At 53.5% G+C, this 21681-nt stretch overlaps 1 protein-coding gene and 1 long non-coding RNA gene across 4 annotated transcripts in view; one reads left to right on the forward strand and one right to left on the reverse strand.

Moving 5' to 3' along the window:
- Positions 1 to 21681, reverse strand: part of ADAM12 (ADAM metallopeptidase domain 12) — a 262371-nt gene that overhangs the window by 168305 nt on the left and 72385 nt on the right. For all 3 annotated transcript variants that reach the window (XM_016148241.2, XM_036222356.1, XM_036222357.1), the window contains one exon: positions 21379 to 21452. In XM_016148241.2, the coding sequence (XP_016003727.2) occupies positions 21379 to 21452 (74 nt within the window). The remainder of the gene's footprint in view (positions 1 to 21378; positions 21453 to 21681) is intronic.
- Positions 8357 to 10026, forward strand: LOC118603815. The gene is made up of 2 exons (XR_004951299.1): positions 8357 to 8577; positions 9091 to 10026. It is a non-coding gene; the product is annotated as an uncharacterized LOC118603815 (long non-coding RNA).

Here is a 21681-nt window from a genome sequence, read left to right on the forward strand (position 1 = left end):
CGAAGAGAATTTGCTCCAGAAGCTACGCCGACAAATGAATTATTCATAGACACCCAGATAAAAGAGAAGGTTTCAGAGACTGATACATTTAGGCCTCAGGTTCTGTGAGTTTGATCACACAGACTAAATGGGCATCTTGGGAGCCGAAATGAACCATAATTAAGAAATAAAAACCATGTCAACATGTATTTTATTATGTGTGTACGGGGAGAATCACTTCCGGCAATCACGTTAGTGTTTAAAGATGAACTTTTGATGCTGAGCTGACTCAAAACGGCACAGCACGGGCATCGAATTCAACCAGGTTTTAAGGCCAGAGCTAGGATAGGAAGCTGCGGGAGTAAGAGCTGTGGAGGGAACACGGTCGTCACTCCCTGAATCTGTGGCATGACTGTGGCGTGACGGCCGGCGTCCCGCGAGCAGAAGCAGCTTCTCCTGCAAGGCAGGCCGTCATGCACAGCGCGGCTGAGGACGTGCCCCGCAGGGCGAGTGGCCCCCCTTTCCACGGCGCTTCCAAACCCGTCTCTAAATGACGATCCACCTTCTGGAGGAATTGGGGGCGCCTGACCCACGGGCACCTCCAAGCCTTCGTTCACGTGGAACAAATCCCACTTTCTTAAGGTAAAGGGCTGTGGAGGGGGCGATATGCTCTCTCCAGAAATTAAAGCACACAATCTGTCTTTTTAGCTCTGTGCTTTCTCGATTTCAAATAATAATGATAACAACAACAACAAAGGTCGTCATCTCAAAAGGAAGAAACACGAGCTCCTCGCCGTGGGCTGTAAGGAGCGATTCGTGCGCGGATGTGACCATTCCGTTCCAGTCCTCGATATCAAGCTCCAGAAACATCATGAGGTCGGACGGACGGCGTCACTCGCTTCCTTCCGAATGAGCTGATTACGATGAAAATCTGGTCCCTTGCTACGGAAAGGCCACATCTCCACCCATGATGAGCAGACGGGATCAGCCTGGCAGGGGTCCCCAGCCGGCTCGGGCTCGGGTGGCTTCCTAGTCAGGATTTTACGCGCCATTGCTGAGTGTCCTCTGCCCGCCACCACCTCTGTCCTCCTGGGCCCAGTTCGGGCCACACGCCTCTGGAACAGCCACCCGGCCAGCCTCTGCCCCGAGTTGGCTCAGACCCCTGTCACCGGGCCTGCGTTAGCACACGTCTGCACTGCCCGCTGGCACGGGGGACGCCGGGCAGTGCGGTGTCCCACTCGCTCCGCAGTGGCCGGCCTGAGGGGAGCGTTTCCCTCGCCTCCTTCATCCCCTCAGGCCGGCGCCCAGGCGGTGTGCGCGCGAGGACCCGTCAGAAAGAAAGGTGCACCACCCAGTCACACGTAATGCGGAAGTCAGAGCTGTCACAGGAATTGCCCTTTCCTGTGACATCAGGGCAATCCACGCGAGGCCGCTCTGCTCCTCCAAGGCCAGGCTGACCGCGGACCAGGTGCTGACCTCACCCGGGCTAACGACAGAACACGCCAGCCAGGGAGGTCCCTGTCGGGGGTTGCGACGTTATTTCACGAGCGACGAGAAGCCACCGGCGAGGTTCGCTGGTGTTAACAGCTGCCACTACGTCACTGCTGGCCCCGTCGTTTACAGCGACAGAGCTCAGTGTTTGGCCTGCGAGGGCTGACGCCAGACTCCTTGGAACACAGGTTAGAGTGGGATCAGAATGTCGCTCAGGAACTGGTAAACGATGAGTAGGACGAGGTGCAGCCACACGGCGGGATACTCCTTAGCCGTGAAAACGAGTGGCATTCGGACACACGCGACCACGCGGATGGAGCTTGAACACACGCCGAGTGGAAGGAGTCGGCCGCTAACGGTCACACGTTACGCGATTCCATCTACAGGAAACGTCTGGATAGGTAGATCTACCAACGCGGAAAGATGAGTGCTAGCCAGGGGGTCGGGACAGGGGCAAGTGGGGGACAGAAAGTGGCCTCGATATGGTGGGGCTTCTCATGATGGAAACCCACTGGGCCTGGATAGTGGTGGCGCCACTAACAAGTTCGCTAACTGTATACTTTACAGTGGTGAATTTGACATTATGTTACCGCCATGGGAAACATCGTAGCTAGGAAGCAAAACCGACTTCTAAAGGGAAGTCGATCAGCGGATTGTCCCCTCCAGTGTCTTAGGAAACGTGACCCGAGGGAGACCTGCAGGGACTCCCTTGTCCCCGACAAGCAGAACGCGCCTGCCGGCCGAGGGTCTGTCCACTGTCAGGCAGGAAGTTGCTCCTTCCAGCCCTGCACTTGAGCGGGGGGCTCGGGAAGTTGTGGAAAAGCAGATCAGTTCGAGGCCAGGGTAAATTGAGTCTGAACCTCGATTGTGTCCCTCATTTGCTGTGTGGCCTGGGACAAGCTGTCTCAGCATTCCGAATAGTATCCTCCTCTATAAAACGGGGAAAGAACGCTTGTAAGATTACTATAAGGACTAGCGATACTACGAGCACGGAGTTAACATAAGCAGCGGACAGTTAGTAAATTGCGTTATTAATAGTCTTATCGATGCATTCTCCAGCGTCTTGGCAGTTAGTGCCTTTTATAAACGGCCTTTGGAATTCCCTAGGGCAAGGAAAGAGCTGATGGTATATATGTTGTAAAATAGAGCATTTTTCAAATCCAATAATCATCTCCTGACATATACGTTTGGAATCTTCGACTAATTTTTTTCTCCCATTACGTGAGTCTGCCTCCTTGCTTCAGTTAATGCTTGCTAAGCTATGTTTTTGAAAAGTTGCATGCAAATCAGATTTTTACAATTCTGATAACATTTTCCCATTGTTCCACATTATATGCTCAGGGGTGATTTATCTTCATTTGTGATTCATTTTTAGTTGGCAGCAGCTCCTAATGCTTTAGTTTTAAGCCTCTTTTCTCCCCGGACTCTGTCAAGTTGTAAAAACATACTTTAAAATGCCCCTGATGGTTTAAGGAACCCCTCCTCACCTATTTTATAAAATCGGACTTTTGCTTCAAAGGCGCTTCGACAAGCAGGGGATTGAGTTGTGTTTCTGGTTCAGCAGTAAACACTGAACAGGCTTATTTTCCACTTACATCCCCCAAGGACTTTCAAAATCAAGGCAAAACGATGCAAAATTAAGTACATCATAAGTGGTTCTGGCAGAGCATGGGGGGAGGCAGGGCCGAGGGTGGGTTCTCCTCCCCAACGTTGTGGGGGGAACGAAGGTTTGTAAATCCCATGGCTGCTTCTTGCCAGGTCATAGCGGGTCCCCTGCAAACCTTCTGACAACACACCGAGCAAACCCGGTTAATGAAGACCGATCCTGCTTTGCTCGAGTTGAAATAAGGACAGAAGTGCATCCTCTCCCTCCCTCCCTCTCTGTCTCTCTGTCTCTGTCTGTCTGTCTGTCTCTCTCCTACACCAACAGGAAACAAAGCCGTGGCTGGGGTCCCAGGCTCCTCAGGAACTCAGGATGTCTACTTTTGGGGAGAAAGACGTGGGTGCGGTCTGTCCCCCAGCTCTGGGCTTTGTCACGGTGAGAAAGGGCTTGGGTGAGCTCCTACTGTCTCAATTTGACATCACAAAGTGCCGTAGGTTTTTCTGATCTCATGGAAGGGCACATTCCTCTGTTCCCCACATTAAAGCAGTCCCCCAAAAGAGATGCGCCCCGCCAAGGCCATGACACAGAGAGACGTGCAAGCCAGCCCAAGCGGCGGCCGCCGTCCGCCCACGTGGGACCGCGGGCGACTTCATCCCTCTCTCTCCCCCTTAGACGCCTTCATCTCGCCCGCACGGGCAGAGCAGCTGTGATTGCTGCAGGGTGCCGTGGAGGGGCGGCCAGCGTGACCACGTCGCGCACCCGCAGCTGCCGAGCAGGCGGCAGCTGCCCTCTGCGCAGGACACCCCACGGCGTGAGGCTCCCACCCCGGGCTGATGCCAGAATCCGTGGAATCCTTGCCAGTGCCTCACGCCCGCTTCTTAGCTGTTTGAGCAACATGCGAATAAAATTGATAGTAATTATGGATCGCAATCTTGAGTGTGCAATGAAAACCAGACCAAACCTTTATTGATGTCTCGCTCTGCCCAGGGTTCCTTTCTTGCATCGTCTCGTTTAATTCTCAGTTCTCAGTGTGGACTCGTGGGAAGCAACTGTGTGTGTGTGTGTGTGTGTGTGTGTGTGTGTGTGTGTGTGTGTTTGGAGAGGACATTTAGGCAAAATTAAAACATTTATGGGATGCATTTTTCACTTTCAGGGTGGATATATTCTGACTTGTTTTGGGGGTAGTCAAAGTGGTATTCCTGCAGATACCCGCTTTATGAATAGGGAATACTAACAAGAAAACATACTCTGCTCTTTAGACCAATGTCTCGGCATTTCCGGGAAGCAGCTTCTAACATCTTTGTCCTGGCCTTAGACCGTGGGACACTTTGCGGAGCTAGGAGGGCTTCCGATGGCTCGGGGACAGCACAGACCTTGTGCTGGGTAATTTAAGGCTCAACGTCAGTGACCGTTCTCTATAAATAAACTCTTTTAAATTCTAGTCAACTAGTGGGAAGAGATTTGTAGCTCTATTAAAGTCTAGTGGAGGGCACAGCACCGCCCGGATCAGGCTGGGGGCAGAAGGTTTCTGTTGCTCAAATTCTAGTCATTTCTAGACTCCTACTCATGTTTTGGCAACCGCATGATGAGGGCTCCAGGGTTCGGCCTCGAAGCTGTTATCTAGTTTTGGGGGTACTAGTAGAAATGTCAGCTGTGAATAACGAACATGCGACTCTAAAAGCACCCCCAAACCAGGGTGGCGGCACCCAACAGGAAGTCGAGTCGGCACGCAGCAGCCTGACTTTCCCTCCGTCCTGTCTAGTCGTTCGCCAAAACTCCGAGAAACCACAGCGAAGCCGGCTTCCTGCACCCCGGCAACAGCTCCCCGACTCTGCGACAAGCTCTCTGAACTTGGTAATTTTTTTAAACCAAAGACTTGAGAATCAGGACATCTCCGGGGGCTGCGAGGCAGCAGGTTGCCGAGGAGGAGGAGGAGGAGGAGGAGGAGGAGGAGGAGGAGGAGGACCGCCGGGAGAAGCGTCTCCGTGGTCCCGCCTCGGGCCCTCCCCGCTGCCGGCGCCTTTCCCCGCTGCGGCCTCCCACGTCCTCATCCGCACGCCGCGGACCCGCAGACCGCAGGCTCCTACTCTGCACACGGCCAAGGAGAGGGTCAAAGGCCGTCGTCATTCACGGACTCCTCTGCGCCCGGTGCTCGCCTGGGGGCTGGGGCTCAGAAAGGAACGAAGCCGGCCGCGTCCCCCACGCGAGAGCGCCCGTGGGGCGCCCGGCGCACCGCACCCGGGCACGTCTGTCTCTCCTTCTGCTTCCGGCTCTCACCGGGACACACGCGCCACACCGCCATTTCCGGGCCCTCCCGGACGCAGGCCTCGCCGCCGCCTGAGGCTGCTCGCTGCCACTTGTGAAGCCGCCATCGGACACATTCCCCTCGGTTTCCCATCCTGTGCCTGGTGTCGCTGCCCCACCGCCACCCTGGGCGGCCCGACCGAAGGCCCCTCCGCCCTCCGACGGGCCCATCGGCACGTGGAGACGCGTCGGTGTTGTTGGCAGTTCCTGGGTGTGATTCGCCAGCGAGGCACGGTCCTAAGTGCTCCTCGGGCCTTTACCTGTTTCATTCCCGGAACCACCTACTGACTACGGCCCACTCTCCCTAGTTCGCCATGTGGGGAAACTGAGGCCAGAACCATCAAGCACCCTGCCTGAGCCCACACAGCGCGTGCTGCTCCTAAGTCTTGCCTCCTCTAGGCAAAAACGTCCTTATCCTCTCTTTCCAGTTCGTTCTGGAAGCCGTTTTTGACTCTGTAATTGATCGTCCCCCGAAAATCTAGCCACACCTGATGGCCACTAGAGTCGGAGGCACACACTCTTCCGCCTCGAGGCCACACAGAGGGTGTTCCGGGCGGGGGGTGGAGGTGGTGGCGGTGGGTGGCGGTGGGGAGTGTGTTTGAGTCTGTGACGGGAAACGGGGTTGTAAGTTTGTAGACGCGCCTTGGAAACCAGTGCCAACGTGCAGCCCTTGCCCACAACGAAATTCGAACCGCAGGGCCTCTGAACGCTTACGCGGCCCGACTCTCTTTTTTCCTCCTGAATCCATCTAGCGCTTTGTTATGCTCCCAGGACAAGCAGACCCACGGCCTTGACCGGCCATTGTTGGAGCACACGTCATGGGCCTCCATCCGACCGCGAATTTCTTCAGCTTTCTGGGGCTTGGTGTCCACTCAGCTTGGCGCAGGGACACATGCACCAGTAAACAACCGGAAGGACGAGGCGCAGACGGAACACGCGAGCCAAGGTCTGGCGTGTGGCCGGCTTCCCCCTGGGATGGCCGCAGAGCGCCGGAACCGCGCACTCTGACCACGGGGCTCTTCAAAGCCCCTGGATGAGGTTCGTTCCCCCCCGCATAACCCCAGAATCTATAAACAGGGACTCAAGGACCCAATGAACCTAACAAACATCCTTCGCCAGCTGACACGCGCTGGGCCCACCTTTACTTAACTAAACATTCAGGAGACGAGATTCGAGAACGAACGGCTCTCCCTCGTACGAACCGCTGGGGGCAGCCCGGACCGCCATTTGCTCACGTGCTCCCGGGGCGGCCGTGCTGCGCGGGCGTGCCGGGGGACCTCCGCGTGTGCCTGACGACGGGGACTTGCAGAGAGAGAGCATCCTGCCCTTCCGCTGGGTCCTCTGTTCTCGAATGTTTAGAAAGAACATTTAGTCCATCTGGACTCTGACGCTTACATGGCACTTTTCGGATTTTTTTTTTTTTTTGGTGGGGGAGGGGATAGTTGGGACTGAAAACAATTAACTCCAATGATGAGAAAAAAATTCTTGGGATTTTAAAGTCATCATGAGTTTTCTTTTTCCTTCTTCTTTTTTATTTTTAAACTAACGGACATTTTTATCAAGATCATTGGAGCACCCCATGCCCTTGTCAAGAAGTAACACAGAGCGCCATTCTGTACATCACACCCAGCTTCCCGCCGAACAGTAACATTTCGCAAAACTCGCGGGTAACAACGCCACAGTCAGGGAGTCGGCATCGAGGCAGTCCACCTATCCTCTCCAGGCTTCCCGCGCTAATGGTGCTCACGTGTGTGTGGGTGTGCATCGCTAGCTCTTCATTTGCAGTGGCTCATAGTATCAACCTGCTCTCAATCACTCCGGTTTACAATCGTTAATACACGACCGCCGAGTTTTCTGCCCTTCCGGCCCGGCGGGCGCGGTGCCAGGAAGCGGACTACGTGATGGCGATGATCCCCGCGGCTCTCTAGCCGCGTTCCTCTGCCCGCGGATACTCTGCCTCCCCCGCCAGCCGGGGTCCGCGCCTCGTCCTCCTTCAGCCGAGGGGTGGGGGTGACCCAATGACCCATCAGGTCCTTTGTCTCTGGAATGTGACCCTGACAAGACGACTCGAGGGCCGTCCTCATCGGACCCCGACTCGCCGGCCTGCTGGTTCCTCCGGCAAGACCCGGGCGGCCCGGTCCCCGCCCGGTCTCAGCGCCGATTCGTCTAGTCCCACCAGCAGCTCCGTGTCCTTCCGCGAGGTCCCCTCTCCGCGTAGGCGGCAGAGCCTGTTTCTGTGGCCTGCAATCGGATCTGTCCCTCGGGTGGGTGCCGGGATCGTGGTTGTGCCTTTCGCTGAGGCGGTGGACCTGAAGAGGCTCGGGAACGCGCCCCGGGTCACAGGGCGGTAAAGTGGCAGCGCAGGGGCACAGAGAGGCTGGCCCGTTTGCATGGCCGACGACTCGGCCGCCTCCTGCTGCTCCGAGCCACGGGCAGAGGGGGCGTGCGCAGCGCCTCCGGGCCTTCTCCGAGGCTCTGGATGGATGGTAAGCTCATCCATGCCCTCGAGCCTCAGAGGCACACTCCGTTATGACATTGTCTCAAGGCTGGACATGCCCGTCGAAGGCTGCGACTCACATTTCTGATACCATTACACAGTTACTGCACCAAATGCCTTTCTGCTCCCTGATTAAAAGTCTCCTCCTAAACCTGCCCTTCCCCGAACCTCTCCCCCCTGGGCCCAGGGCAGGAAATGTTGTTTTACCACTCTTGACATTTACTGCGAGTTTCTCTTTTAAACAAGAGCGAGGATGAGGGAGACAGAGGGGGAAACGCACACGTTGCGCGTCTGAGTCACCGGGATGCATTTCTTCAGCATTAGCTTGTGCTTTTACAACTGGTCTTCATCCCGGGGTTTTCATCTGCGGCCCAGTGTGTCATCGTCCTAATGACTCATGGGGAGCGCTCATTCCTCTCGGCATGATTTATGCTCGCTTATCACTTCCTCGCTCTCCAGAGAGACCTGCCCTGGGAGCGAGCTCGGCCCACAGACGAGCCACCACTCACCAGCCGAGTCCTCCCGGGCAGGGCCCCGGCGAAGGGCTCTGTCCACGAACACCCCACCGAGAGGCCCGGCCGGGGACATCTGCTTCCTGGGGCGTGCGAACGGCCCCACGATGCAGGAGCTCTTGCCCCGGGAGAAAACTCCGGGGCCCGGATGACTCTTGGACTCCCTTTCCATTAGAACATTTCAGGGGGAGGTCTGTGGGGGTCTTGTCTCGCCCACTCAGGTCGCCTCTGTGTGGGGCTCCTGGGGCACAGTGGGGGTGCTGGGAGAAGCCATGAACGAGCCTTGGTTCCTACATGGCGTGAGCCTGTCGGGGCTCGGGGAGGGGAGCCTCTCGCACAAATCGGGGGGGGGGGGTGGCTGAGCCCTCCCGTCTTTCTCCTGTGGGCCCCCCCCCCATTCGCTGCACAGCAGGACGCGGAGGCCGAGGCCCGGGTGGGGAAGGCGCAGCCCGCTCACTGGGCCCTGTGCACTGCCCGGGCTGACCACGCGGTGGCTTCTCCGGGGCGGCCTGAGTCCCTCCACTGCCGTCCCCACGCTGCTCCAGGGCAGCCCTGTCCCCTTGGGAGAGCCCAGGGGCTTGCTGGGGGCACCACCCGTCAGAGCGGGGACAGCTTGGGCCCTGCAGGCCGCCTGCCTGGGTCTGGGTCTCCCACTCCTCAGCCGTGTGAGCCGGCGTGAGTCGTTCGATAGCGCTGTGCCTCAGTTTCCACGTACGTACCACAGAGACCGCGAGAACACACCTCGCAGGGGCGGCGTCAGGAATGAGCAGGAGCCGCGGGTGAAAATGCCGGGCGGGCAGCCCGCGCTCTGCCAGTGCTGACCTCCGGGCGCCTGCGGCCCAGCGGGCCGCGACCCCGCAACGGTCCCCACTCCTGAGAGGGGCCCACAAGCTCCTTCTCAAGGCGGGGTCCCAGCCCCTGCCCGGGGGACACTCTCCTCACAGCTTTGCCGTCCAGCGTCCACCTCAGACGTGGCCCTCGCCCAGAGCTGCGGTCATTCCTTCCCTGGGATTCAGTGGGGGCCCACGGGAGCCACCCCCTTCCTGGGAAGGGGGCCCCGCTGCTCTGCAGTCACGTCCCCAGGCCTCCTCTGAGCCGCCTGGCACCCCGTCATCTCTGGGGAGCTGTCCTTTCCTTGTGTTTAGGAGGAGCCCAGGAGACAGGGAGACGGTGGATTTATCCAGAATTCTCTTTCACATTATCATCCAGATGGCAAAGGCTGGTTCCTTAAGTATCACTTCAGCATATTTATTTCTAATAAGTACTGTTCCTGGGGCTTCGAAGTGGGAACAACGGTAACAATAATGAGAAGGCAGGGATCTCTGTGGCTTTGAACTTGGCACGTTCTGCGAAGCACGCACTCATCCGGCCGTAGCGGCTAGCTTCGCGTCCCTGGCTGCCCAGCGCCCCTCCCCCTGCCCCTCCCCCACTTCTGCATCCCTGCCCAAAGCCCACAGGTCCCACGCCCACCCCTCTTCCCCGAGGGACAGCTGTGTCCCCCGCAGATGTGCTGCCCGGCTGCGCTGTCTCCCCTGACAGCGGCCACCTGACCCAAACGTGTCTGCGAAACACGACGACATCCAACAGTTGCCCCGAAGACACTGACTAGGGAAGGACGATGTCAGGCAACGATGCCCCAAGGCCAAGATGTCCGTGAGGCCCACACGACTTCTCACACACACGCACGCGCACACACACGCACACACACCAACACCCGAATAAGTCCCCCTGGAACGCCTACGCCATCTCCGTCTGTATCGAGACGGTCTCGCCGCCGCTCGCGGAAGGCAGGGGCCGCGCTGGTGTTAGCCTCGTGGCTCGTTCTGCTCCCAGCGACGCTCGGAGCAGAGAAGACCTTGTCCTCGCACGTGGGAATCTATCATTTTCACCAACTTTCTCAGGGTCACAGGAGTGGTAATGTATTTCTACGCTATATTGAAATAAAAAAAACTTTTTATCGACTCCTTAAACTCTACACTCAACAATAAAAGAAAAAATGGGGAAACACGGCTTGTCGTGGCGATCGCGTAAGAATTACATTGCATGGAACATACTTAGAACTGCCTCATGATACAACTTGCATCCGTCAACCACGGAAACGGCAGGGAAGTATAACTCCTCGTTTTATGGAGGGAAGAAAAAGCAGCAGCTCCTCCGTGAACTCAGGGAAAAACTCAGCTAAGCAAGCGATGCCGGGCACTCATGAGCAGGTGACCGTTTTAAAGCAGAGGTCCTGGATTTCCGGGCGAAGGGAGGTGTCCCGGTGAGTACTGTGCCCGGGACGGCTGGGAGCCAGGCACCTGCCACGTCAGCCAGAGGTACGGGCGATCGCAAGGAGAAGACGGTTGTTCATTTCCCTCGAAAAGGACCTGAGACCAGCACATCTCTCTCCCGCTGCACTTACATGACATTTAGATAGATGTGTACACACAGAGCGGGAGCAGGTCACTGCCTGCCGACACTGTTCAGTTTGGCAACCCGGTTGCGTAGTTAAAATGTATCGCTGCCTTGTTAATGTCGCTCTTCCCCATTCTCTTATCGAAATGCCTCCACGTCACATCCTTGTCATCACTGAAGTCTTCCCGAGCCATCTGATAGTTTCGTAGACTTAGTGTCTTCGCCTGCATCCGAATAGTTTAGGATTCAGTGATTTTTCCCTAATGATTTTTAAAGATTTTCCACCTTACTCCGCCTCCACAGCCTCCACGGTCGACGAGTCCTCCCCGCACCCCGAGAACTCTGGTCCTGTGTCGGGGGGCCTCCGATGCCGGCTCTTGACATCCTCCATTCTGTTTGCTGCAGAGCAGTCAGGTGTCATTTTTAGGACGCAAATTGTATTCTAAGGCCACCCTACGTACGGCCTTCAGCGGCTTTCCGTGGCGTGTGGGACGGAGCCCAAAACCTGTCAAAGGCTGGCTGGGGCCTGGGCTTTGTCGGCCCTCTCGGCTAGCTGTCGGGCTACTCCCCAAGCCTCTGTCCCCTGGCCCTCCGCCAGCTGCCACGCCCCAAGCTCCTGCCCCACCTGGAACTCTTCCCGTCCGTTGCGTGGTCGACTCCAGCCTGTGGGCCTTTCCTGGCTAAGACCCAGACACTTTCGCTCCTCTTCTCATCAGCTCTCATCGGCACGTCCAGTGTGTGAAACAGCGTGGTCCATCACTGTTCGTTGCCTAACCTCTGTGACGTCCCATTACCTCAACAGCCTGCAAGCTTTCTGGGGACGAGACTGCTTCCCCTCTGTCCCCTGCTGGACCTCAGCGTTTGCACAATGCTCGCTGTCTAGGGGGAGGCCAAAACATCAGTCGCAGTAACAGTAGGACCAGCTCACGTTTAAGGCACACTCGTTCTGCCTCGGGATCTACGCTAAATCTTTTCGTGGATCATTGATTCAATTCTTAAAACAACAGGACAATCTCGATGATCCCCATTTTATAAACCCCAGACTCGGGCTTAGAGAGGTCAATTCCTAGATTCACAGAGCCCAGGTTTCATCAAGACGATTGGATTCCCAGCCCCGAGCTTCCCATTGATCTAGTAAAATAAATAACCTTCTTGGTTAACCAAGCAAACGTGACACAGAAGAAAAATATTAAAAAAAAAAAAAAAAGCTTGAAGAAGATCTAAGAAGACAAATTAAGCTCTGTGAAGTCAGATAATAAGTTTACAAAAACGAACTGTAGCCCTCGTGGCTCCAAAAATCCTGTTCCCCAGACTTTCGCAGCGTGTGTTTACTGAAAGTACGGCACGCGCTCCTTAACGCCGAAAACGGTAAGTCGCTCGTACCTCTGGCTGCTGATCACTGAGAAGGTGCCGGGCACAGGCCCTGGTCCGAGGTGGCTGACACCCCGGCAAGTGCCGTTCAACGCCTGGTGCTCAGACAGGACGTCTTGGTTTCTCCTGCCCTGTGTCACAGTGGCGCTGAGCCGTCGCCCGGCACTGTCTACGCAAGGCTTAGGGAGGAAGCGTCCTTCTCCGACCCGGGGGGATGGAGTCGCCCTCTGAGGACGAAACCAGTGCGGGGGCCTGGCTGGCTCTCTCTCCTTCGAGAAGAAGTTTCGAAACCCCATAGTGTGGTTTGGTAGACCGAACGCCTAATACGGAAACTTTTTTTTTTTTTTTTTTTTTAAGAAAACTGAAAGAAACAGATCGCGCCCATTCATTATGGTGGCAGGAAGTGGGGACGTGCCACGGGGAAGAGTCACTTAAGAACGTAGAAATAAAGGAAATAAACATTTTTTACTCCGCAGGTTACACTAGTCAAAACGGTGAAAAATGGAGGTATTCCGGCACCCACTGCGGTCCCCCGTGGGGAACGAGCGGCTCCCAGACCCGAGGCAAGAAGGCGAGGCTGGAGACCCGGGACGCCCGGGGGCCACCGGGTGCAGCGGCCATGAGAACTGGCCGAAGGCGGCACTTACGAGTAGAAAGGGCTGCTCTGAATGGCATCCAGAAGTGGGATGTCCCTTGAAATAATAATAATAATAATAATAATAATAATAATAATAAATGAATACATAAAGGAGGCTTTATCCAACACAGTTGCAGAGAGAAAGATACTGGATGCAGAAGCCACCAAGGTCCCGTCCCCCAGAACAGGGGGCCACGGGGTGGGAATGGCTTCTCGGGCGCCTCCCTCTGCACTAAATTAAGCAGCGCTAATTTACTGAGCATTATTATTGGCTGGGCACTGGGCCGAGACCCGGCCGGGGTCACACAATTTAACTCACCCCAACTCCACGGGGTATTGTTCCTGTTTCATAGACGAGGAAGCTCGGGCTTAGATGAGTGTTTGACCAGCATCCCACAAAGTAAGTGACGCACAGAGCTTCTCACCCCACGGCTAATGGCCCGGCCGGCTGACTGCCTCCTCCACGCTCTGGTGGACGGGCCACCCTTGCCCCTCATTCTGGTCCTGACCGTAAATGTGACTGCCTGCCTGGGGCTTCCAAGGATAAGTTCCAGTTTAGACGTCTGTCACATGTGAGTTTGGTCATTGTGATTCATACCTCTCGCTTTCTGCCCGGAGTCATTTCTGGATGTGCAAAGCCGGGAAAACCTTCCCAAGGTGGCGACCCTGCCTTTGACGTCGGCTGGCACCTAGGTGGGTCTCACCGTCTACAATGGCGCTAGCAGTTCTGCCACACCTGTTACCTAGCAACCAAGCAGCGTCCGCTCCGCTCTCCAGGTCTGTTCTGAGAAACAGGAAATGAGCGTCGCAAGGTGCCTGCCGAGTGACCTGTGCTCGCGGCCAAACCTGGATGCGAACTCGCACTTGAAGAGTTGATCTCCGCTTCTGCCCGTGATTCTCATAAATCAAAAACGGTCCGTGTTCACGGCACCGTCCAAGGGGACAGTCCCAAACACTTAAAAATTCCATCTGGGAACCAAGAAAGCTTCCTCCGAGGACAGAGATCGGCGGAACTGATGGGCCGCTGTTCATCTGGTTCTCGTTAAGAAAAATTGGACTCCCGGGGAAATGAGTAAAAGTGAAAAACTGGAAGCAAAAAACGTCTGAAAACGTAGAGGTCGATGCAATTCTACTTTTTCCTTAAGGCTGGTTAGTTATTCAGATAACCGGTCAGGTTGCGGGGAAGGCAGCGCGGAAAGCTGACAGAGGATGGGCGATCACGGCCACGCGACGTAAGAGAAGAACCGCCGTTCAAAACCAGAGGCCGTCGGCCTCGAGACAGACCGGGTTTGCTACGGCGACACCGCCGTGAGGACACCTGCCTCTCTCATGCCACCCCAAAGGCTGATCAGGTCAGAAGTCCTTCTGGGTGAAGTAAGCACGTGTCCTAATTCAGGAATTTCCTGAGGCCACAGATTTTAGAGGGAAAATGTGCCCCTGAACAGCCGTCCAGTCCCCGTCCTCGAGCCGATAAGGCCTTCTTACCCTCAGATTGCAAACGAGAAAATCAGGACCAGAGGGGTGAATTATTTTGCCCAAATTCACACCGCTCACAAACACCAGAGGTTTACAGGGCCCAGCGCTTCTGCTCCTGACTAAATCTCTTTGCTCTTAGGGAAAAAAAAAAAAAAAAAGTGAGAGATTGACAGGCTTACGTCATACTTCCCCAAATGGTCGTCTTCATAATTTCCATCCATATAGACTAGAAGTTGCTCCCAAAGCTGAGTGAAATGCAGAGCATTAATTCATTTGAGTTGTGTGTATTCTGTACACTTGGAGAAAGTCAGTGAATTATTTTTTGTGTCTTTCGGCAACCTCAAATCTTTTCTGGGATGTGATATGGCATAAACCAATTGACGAATGAACTAATTAATAATATATTGCCATCTACAACAATGATCGCATTGATTACATTTAGGTGCCTACAGGCAAAAATTATGCTGGAAAAGGCATCCGTTTTGAATTAATAATTTTCTAAACAAAAATATTTCTGTAACGTCTATGTAGGTCCAATGTAAAAAAAGACTTTTAGATGAAGAAGTGTTTATAGAACTTAAGAAATACCATAATCAAGTCATAAGTATCATCCTATTTGGTAAGATAATAAATTCAATCTAAAATTTAAATGTATTTTTAAATATTTAGTAAAGTGTAGGGTTAATGTTTTTAGTATGTTCTTAACATCATTATATATTTTGTCATTTAACCAACCTCCTAATGTTTTGTACTTTTGGACTCCACTGAAAACATCAATAATTCTTAACTTTGTGCAAACTACACATAAAGACTGTATCCCACGTCTCTTCGGGGAATTTCTGCAGCAAGTAGGTACCGCTCGGCCCCTGACATAACACAGAGCAAATCTCCACTGGAGCCCGTCAGATTTTCAAAGAAAACCAAGAAATTAATCAACAAACTCTTCCAGGCCAGTTGAAACTGAAGAAGAGGACTCAGGAGTGCTGGGAAAAACGCTCTGGGTAAATAAATCGTCTCCCGAAACGATTCTCACGCTGTGGGGTTCGGCGTTCTATCATCTTCTATCCACCCACATGTTTTTAATAAGGAAGAAAATCACACACAATAAAGGCGCTCTTGTTCTCTGCTCACGCTGAACCCACTGCACCCCACGGTGAAACGCGCTGGCACCCCCAGAGGAAAGGGGTGGCGGCTTCGTCGCGGTCTTAAACTCTGCCCCCTCTCTCTGCTGCGCTCGGTGCTCAGGTGCACACGCACCCGTGGCTCGCCTCTGGGTCTTTCGGGAAATCGCTGCCTCTTCCCTTCGGTCTGACTAAATCTGCTCGTCGGAGACACAGTTGCTTTTATTCGCTGTTGTCGTTGGCATGGAAATAACCCTCCCAGGGACGGGCGGTGTCTGGACTCCACGCTCACATCGCAAACGTGAGACGCGCAGAGGTCCCCGAACTCCCGACGTGACACAAGAGAAGGCACAGTGCCACCCGGGATGTCATTCCGCCAAGAAGCCCGAGCGCACGGCCACTCGAGGCCACACACCTCAGACGGACAGCGCGGGGCCAGAGGAACAGGCCGGGGGGCACCAGAGGGGGAAAATCGGCAACGCCGACATTGTAGAGAGCTCGACTGGGCCGGCCGCAGAAACGCCGGCTCCATTCGCAAAGACTGCAAGTTTTCAGCTGCGAGAATCAAAAGGAGAGTGAGGGAACCTTTGTATCCAAAGAGACTTGGGCGTGGCGATCAGGTGCAAAACGGACATGTGTTTACATCCCAAGGCCAGTGACCCAGCTGCCAAAAGTGTCCCGAGCTCTCTGGAGCGCGAGTTTTATTGTCGTAAGTGGGCCGCGAAGAAGAAGAGTCTCGGTAGGTCCCACGAACAAGCGTCACGTCCTTTCTGCTGAGACAGCTGGAGAGAGTCGGGGAGAAACTTGCCGCACAGACAGGCGGCTGCACACACCTGCACCCCGGCAGCCACCCCCGGCCACCCTGCAGGGAAGGGGCAGTGAAATGACAACCACCGGGAGGGCACCGACGTGCCCATCGGCCACCGGGGTCACCTGGAAGCGGCCGGGACGACCATTATCATCACTCGGGAAGCAGCGCTGCAGAGAGCAACTCGGAGGGCTTTCAGCGGACGATCGTAAGCCCGCAGCTTCTGCAAAGGGCTACGAGTGATGCAGTTAGACCCGAAACGCCACCTCCGCACCGCTGCCCGTCGTAGATCCGCACAGGGGTCCGCTCGGGGACGCCGCCACACCCCCGAACTGGAATCCGAAGGGACGCCCTTCCGAAAAGGTCGATCTTAACCCGCTTAGGCACTTTCAACTGAAGTCAAGATGGGGAACGAAAACCCCTAAACACGGTGTCCTGACATTTTCCGATGGCCGTGTAACTTCGAAGACTGACATGAAGACAGCGCTCAGGGGGATGTAGTTCTTATTCCGGAAGCAAAATCTAGTCCAATTAGAAAAGTCTTAAATGTTAAGGCTGAGCAATTTTAACTCAAACTGGAAGGCATTTGCTCTAGATGCAGTCCTGGAGTCTGCATCAATTCCGTGAGTCTACAGTCATGGGCGGGAGCTGGTCACCCCTGGGAATCAGACAGCCTGAAGAAGTGTGGTCCCTCCCTCAGCAGGAAACGGTCCCTGAGGCGATGCATCCGCCCAGACGGAAACCCCAAGCTGGACGGAGCTGCCTCTCCGGAGCTATTGGACAGGAACCTCTGCTGTGACAGAAAGGAGCCTGTTTGCGGCTACTGAGCACTTGGCCTGTGGCTAGTGTGACACCGGGAACTAAAGTTTTGATTTTGTTTAAATTAATCTAAATTGAAATAGCTTCAGGAGACCAGGGATTTCCTCCATAGCTTCATAATGGCCCAATTAAAGTGTGACTATAGCTCCTGGGGGAATGTGTTAAAAATACAGATTGCCAGGCCCTACGGCTGGAGATTTCTGGTTCAACAGGGAGAAGTGGGGGCAGGGGTCTGTCGGCCATTTTTAAGGAACTCCCCGGGTTGTTCCGATGCTGGTGGTCCCCAAACAATGCCTGGGGCTTGAAGGAGGGCGAGAGTCCGATTTGCTCCTGGTAAAGGGGCGTGCCACTTCAAGGGAGGACAGGGAAGGGGCTTGGGGGGAGCCTGGGGGCCGCAGGCATCCCCATTGGAATCCTGCCCGGAGGATCCGTGGAGCACCAGCCTGGCCGTGGCTCGTGACAGCTGTTTGGATGTTCTCAAAGCCACGGCCACAGCCTTGCCGTGCTCCGCCCTGCCCAGGCCCTCGAGCTTCCAGCCCCCAGACGCTGCTGGACCCGCCAGCCGCACGTACCCACGGCTCCCACAGGAAGTGCCACGCTCAGTTCCACGTGACAACCCTCCCCAGGTCACTTCCAAACTAGATTCTGTTAGGCCCAAGTGTCTGCCCTCCTCCGAGAGTCTGAGGGCCACACCCACAGTGAGCCACGTCGTCGAGCCCCTGACTACCGCTCGAAGGACAAGGCCTCGGTCCTCGGGGTCCCCTCTGCGAAGGGGTCGCTGTTCCAGCCTTTCGTGTGCACGCGCCGGCCTGCGCGCCCGCCCTTCCCGACCCCGCGCACGCGCTTGCTCATCGATGTCCGTCCATCCTCTCCGAGCGCTCACCCACTCTGCTCCTCTCCACAGCCTGGCGAGAAAGCGTTCCGGTCAAAGATGCACTTGTGCAGAAGAGCGCCTGCCTTGGGGCTGGCCTGACAGACCGCAGGGGCCATGCGGGGACAGGAGTCACACAGCGGGAGCCCGCAGGTCCCCGTCCGGGCACACGGCGACACTGAGAAACGGTCCCCACGGAAGCCTGCGCTTTCTTTACACATCCAGTTACGGGTCCATGGACACAGACTCCAAGGGAGCAGCACCCGATCTCCGCACAAACTAGAGACGCTGGAAGGAAAAGAAACCGGAGTCCCCGACACGACCGTGTGGCACGACCGCGTAGCACACACGCGGCTGCACTTCCCGGGGTGGTGGGGGGCGGGGGGCGGCTACAGGAAGCGCCTCTGAGAGGGGGTCGCCGGCGCGGCTCCTTCAGCTTTAGCTTCAGGTTATGGCTCTTATGATTTAAGGTGCCGAGGCCACCACCTACCTCAGTCTGGATTTCTACGCAGGTTTTTCAGTAACACAGATTCCTAGATCGTTAAATACCCAATGTTGGGTGGGTAGAGCCGCTTCGCCCTTTGAAAGCTGTGCGAGGCCCCCCCTAAAATGCAATGTTTCCTCCTTATGAGCAATAAATGCTTCAACGTTCTTCTCTTCACACTTTTTTAAGTTTTTGCAGCAGCCTCCCCACCGCCTTCAAATAAAAAGTTCTCCCCTTTTTAAATAGCAGCATTTTCTTGTTGTAGAACATGAAGACAAGGAGGAAAGCCAGCGCCTTCCAGAATCTCACTCCTCAGAGGCAGATGTGCACATGTATAACTTAAAATGCAAACTATTACCTAACACGCCATTTGCACGGACTACTCCACGACCGTTTTTATAAGGAGGGTCCCAAGCACCATCCTGCATTGCTGTGTCGTGCCTTATTTCAGAGCTGAGTGGTACTTACTTAATCTCCTATTGACGCATTTCAAGGTAAAACACTCCGCAGTGGACATCCGCACACACAGGGCTCCCTCCCAGCGCATAGGCACCGATGCGGGGTACCAACCAGCCGGCCTTCTGACTGGTCAGACTCTCCGCCGCGCCGGCCGGCAAATAGTGAAATGACTCTTGCTTGCACTTTGATGTTTGGGTGCTTGTAGCTTCACGTGGATAAGTTCTCTAATTGGATATGTTGGGCCAAAGGCTATGCAAAGTAAAAATTCTATTTTATACTGATAATTACTTTTTGAGTCTGATGGCATTAAGAGCTAGTAGCATACAAGCGTTTCACTTATAAAACTTAGATTTTTCAGTATTCACGGTCTCAAAAGTGAAGTCCACATAACATAAAACAGACATGTAAACTTTTTCCAAAATATTGTTATGTTGAAGTAATTTTGGGGAATGCTTTACTAAAATAATAACATTGGCATGCTCTAATTATGAAAATGTTCTTTTTATCAGAATGAAATCTCTACAATTGGTACAAGTAGTATGATTAAAATAAAGCTATAAAAGGTTATAGTAAACATTCTCCATATATTTCCTAAAACGTAGGCTGACAGTAAGGTCGGGAAGAGAGAAATAAATCAGGAAGAGAGAGTTTTTGTGTTTTCAGTGTTTCTAATTTTGAGATTATTTTGTGAGAGACCTAGAATCAGGAGTGAGCGAATCGAGATGCCTTTTAAAATGATCTTCTAATCTTCTATACAAATTAGCTACTGCCTGGCAGTCGACATGCATTAGGCTCTGCCTCTTAATGAAAGGTAAATCATTTTCAGAGAGAACCATGAACAAGGCTATTAAGCCATTTACAGACTCAAAGGACCAGAGGGCTCTCTGATGGGCATTTTGATATGAAAAAGTGTGTCCATCATAAAGCTGAATGAAGAAGTAAGGTGAATTTCACGCACACCACAATAGGAACTTGGAAGACGTAAGTGCACACCTGACTTGTAAGAAAAAAGGCTGGATGAACATCCACAAAATGTTAACTAGGATTGGGTCTTGTAGTTGGAGTTCATTCTTTTCTTTTTCTTTTTTTTTTCTTTTTCGGTCTTTCTTTTGTCCCCCCCCCCCTTTTTTTTTCTTACAGCGCTGGGCATGCATTCCTTTTGTAGCAAAAGCAAATAACAGGACTTTATTAAGTCTTTTTCTGCTCCTCTACCTCCAATTGTGACATGATCTGACAGTGCAGGTCCGACCCCACTCATGCAATCTGCCACAGCCCTCCGCAGGAAAGAGGCGTCCCAAATCCAACTGCCAGTCCCAAAACTCCATCGAGGAAGCGCTCAGCCACCGGGAGCCTTAGTTTTGTCCACTGAGATATTTTCAAAACCACGTACAAACAGAAATGCACAAAACTTAGCATGTCCCACAATACTCTTACGTAAAAACAATAAAGAGCCTGAAAATATTTCCTGTGCTAAGAGAGACACGTCAGAAGCAACATACAGGCTTCTGTTCAGCTCTCTGATTATCCCCGATAAGATCCTCAAGTCACGAGGGGCACTGAAAGCCCACACACTCCTCATGAAAGCACGATGGTGACGAGTAAAGACGCAAGAAATACCAAGAGGCAGGTTTCGGGGTCTAGATATCGCTGGCAGAACTCACTCCAGCGAGGCTGTCATTTCAGCAAAGCAAACCAAACCAGAAACAAAAGAAACCCCAGCATTTCACCGACAGGCGAGGCAGAGGAATCCGTAGTTTTAGAAGAGAAGGAAACAGGACCTGGGAACTTGATTTGTAGCTCTAAGGACAGAATGCTTATTAGAAGAGCGTCATTATCTTCTGGCAGAACGGCGAGGGGTTCTTCAGATCTGAGGGGATCTGTAACCCACGGGGACAGCCATGCCGTGTAAAAGATGACAAAAATATGAGTTGCTCTTACTTCTGCCTTCCAGCTGACAGTTTTATACTGGGAAAACAGACAAAATATGTAACAATACCCATGTGCTCCAGAAACAAACATGATACCATTTTCTGGAAATTTATATAATTTTACAAGAAAAAAAAGGGGGGGCAAATTTTAAATAAAAAGATAAAATAAATACTTTATACCCCTGGAGACAAACTTGGGACGATAAAATAAAGTCTAGGTATTTCTCAGGGAAAAAAGCATTTCTTTCCAGCTAAAGCTGTCTGTCCTTATATAACCCGGGAATTGCCAAAAAGTCAACTAATTACAGAACACCATATTGGAACAGAAAGAGGATGTTTAAATGTGATCCTTAAAAAATCAGGCTTTGGCAAAACAGAAACATCAGAACTATGAGAAAAACCAGCTGAGTTAGAAAGTTCTTTCCTAGAGTGATAAAAAGTTTTAATTTTCCGTTGGACCATTGTTGGACGTTAATTCCAGCCCCGAATCCAAATGTGCGTCGCGAGCCCATGTGCTCAGTCCCGTTTCTCTAAATGCCGACATAAATCACACAGCACGTTCGGTCCACAGTTTCTTAACTTTCTCCCATCATGCAATAAATGAGAATTAACAGGACTCACTCGTTTCTTTCCAGATTTAGGATCAGCTCTTTGTTTTTCAGTTGTATTCGAAAAGTCAACACTTCTGGATGATTCTGAAAGATAAATAAGAAAAGACGGTTGAAAATATTTCACTATGACTTGCCAGGAACAGAATCGTCTCCGCAGACATATTCAGTGGGGAGAGAGAAAAAGACACCTTCCTTTGGGGACCGTTCCGAGACCCCAAGCGGAGGAGACCAGGACAAGCCTGGAAAAACGCATCGCCCTCCTCGATGGCCCTGGCGTGTCCCATGCTCCTGGCCTCTGCAACCTCTCCCTTCC

This window comes from Rousettus aegyptiacus, unplaced genomic scaffold (assembly GCF_014176215.1).
Source record: "Rousettus aegyptiacus isolate mRouAeg1 unplaced genomic scaffold, mRouAeg1.p scaffold_m13_p_6, whole genome shotgun sequence".
Taxonomy (NCBI): Eukaryota; Metazoa; Chordata; class Mammalia; order Chiroptera; family Pteropodidae; genus Rousettus; species Rousettus aegyptiacus.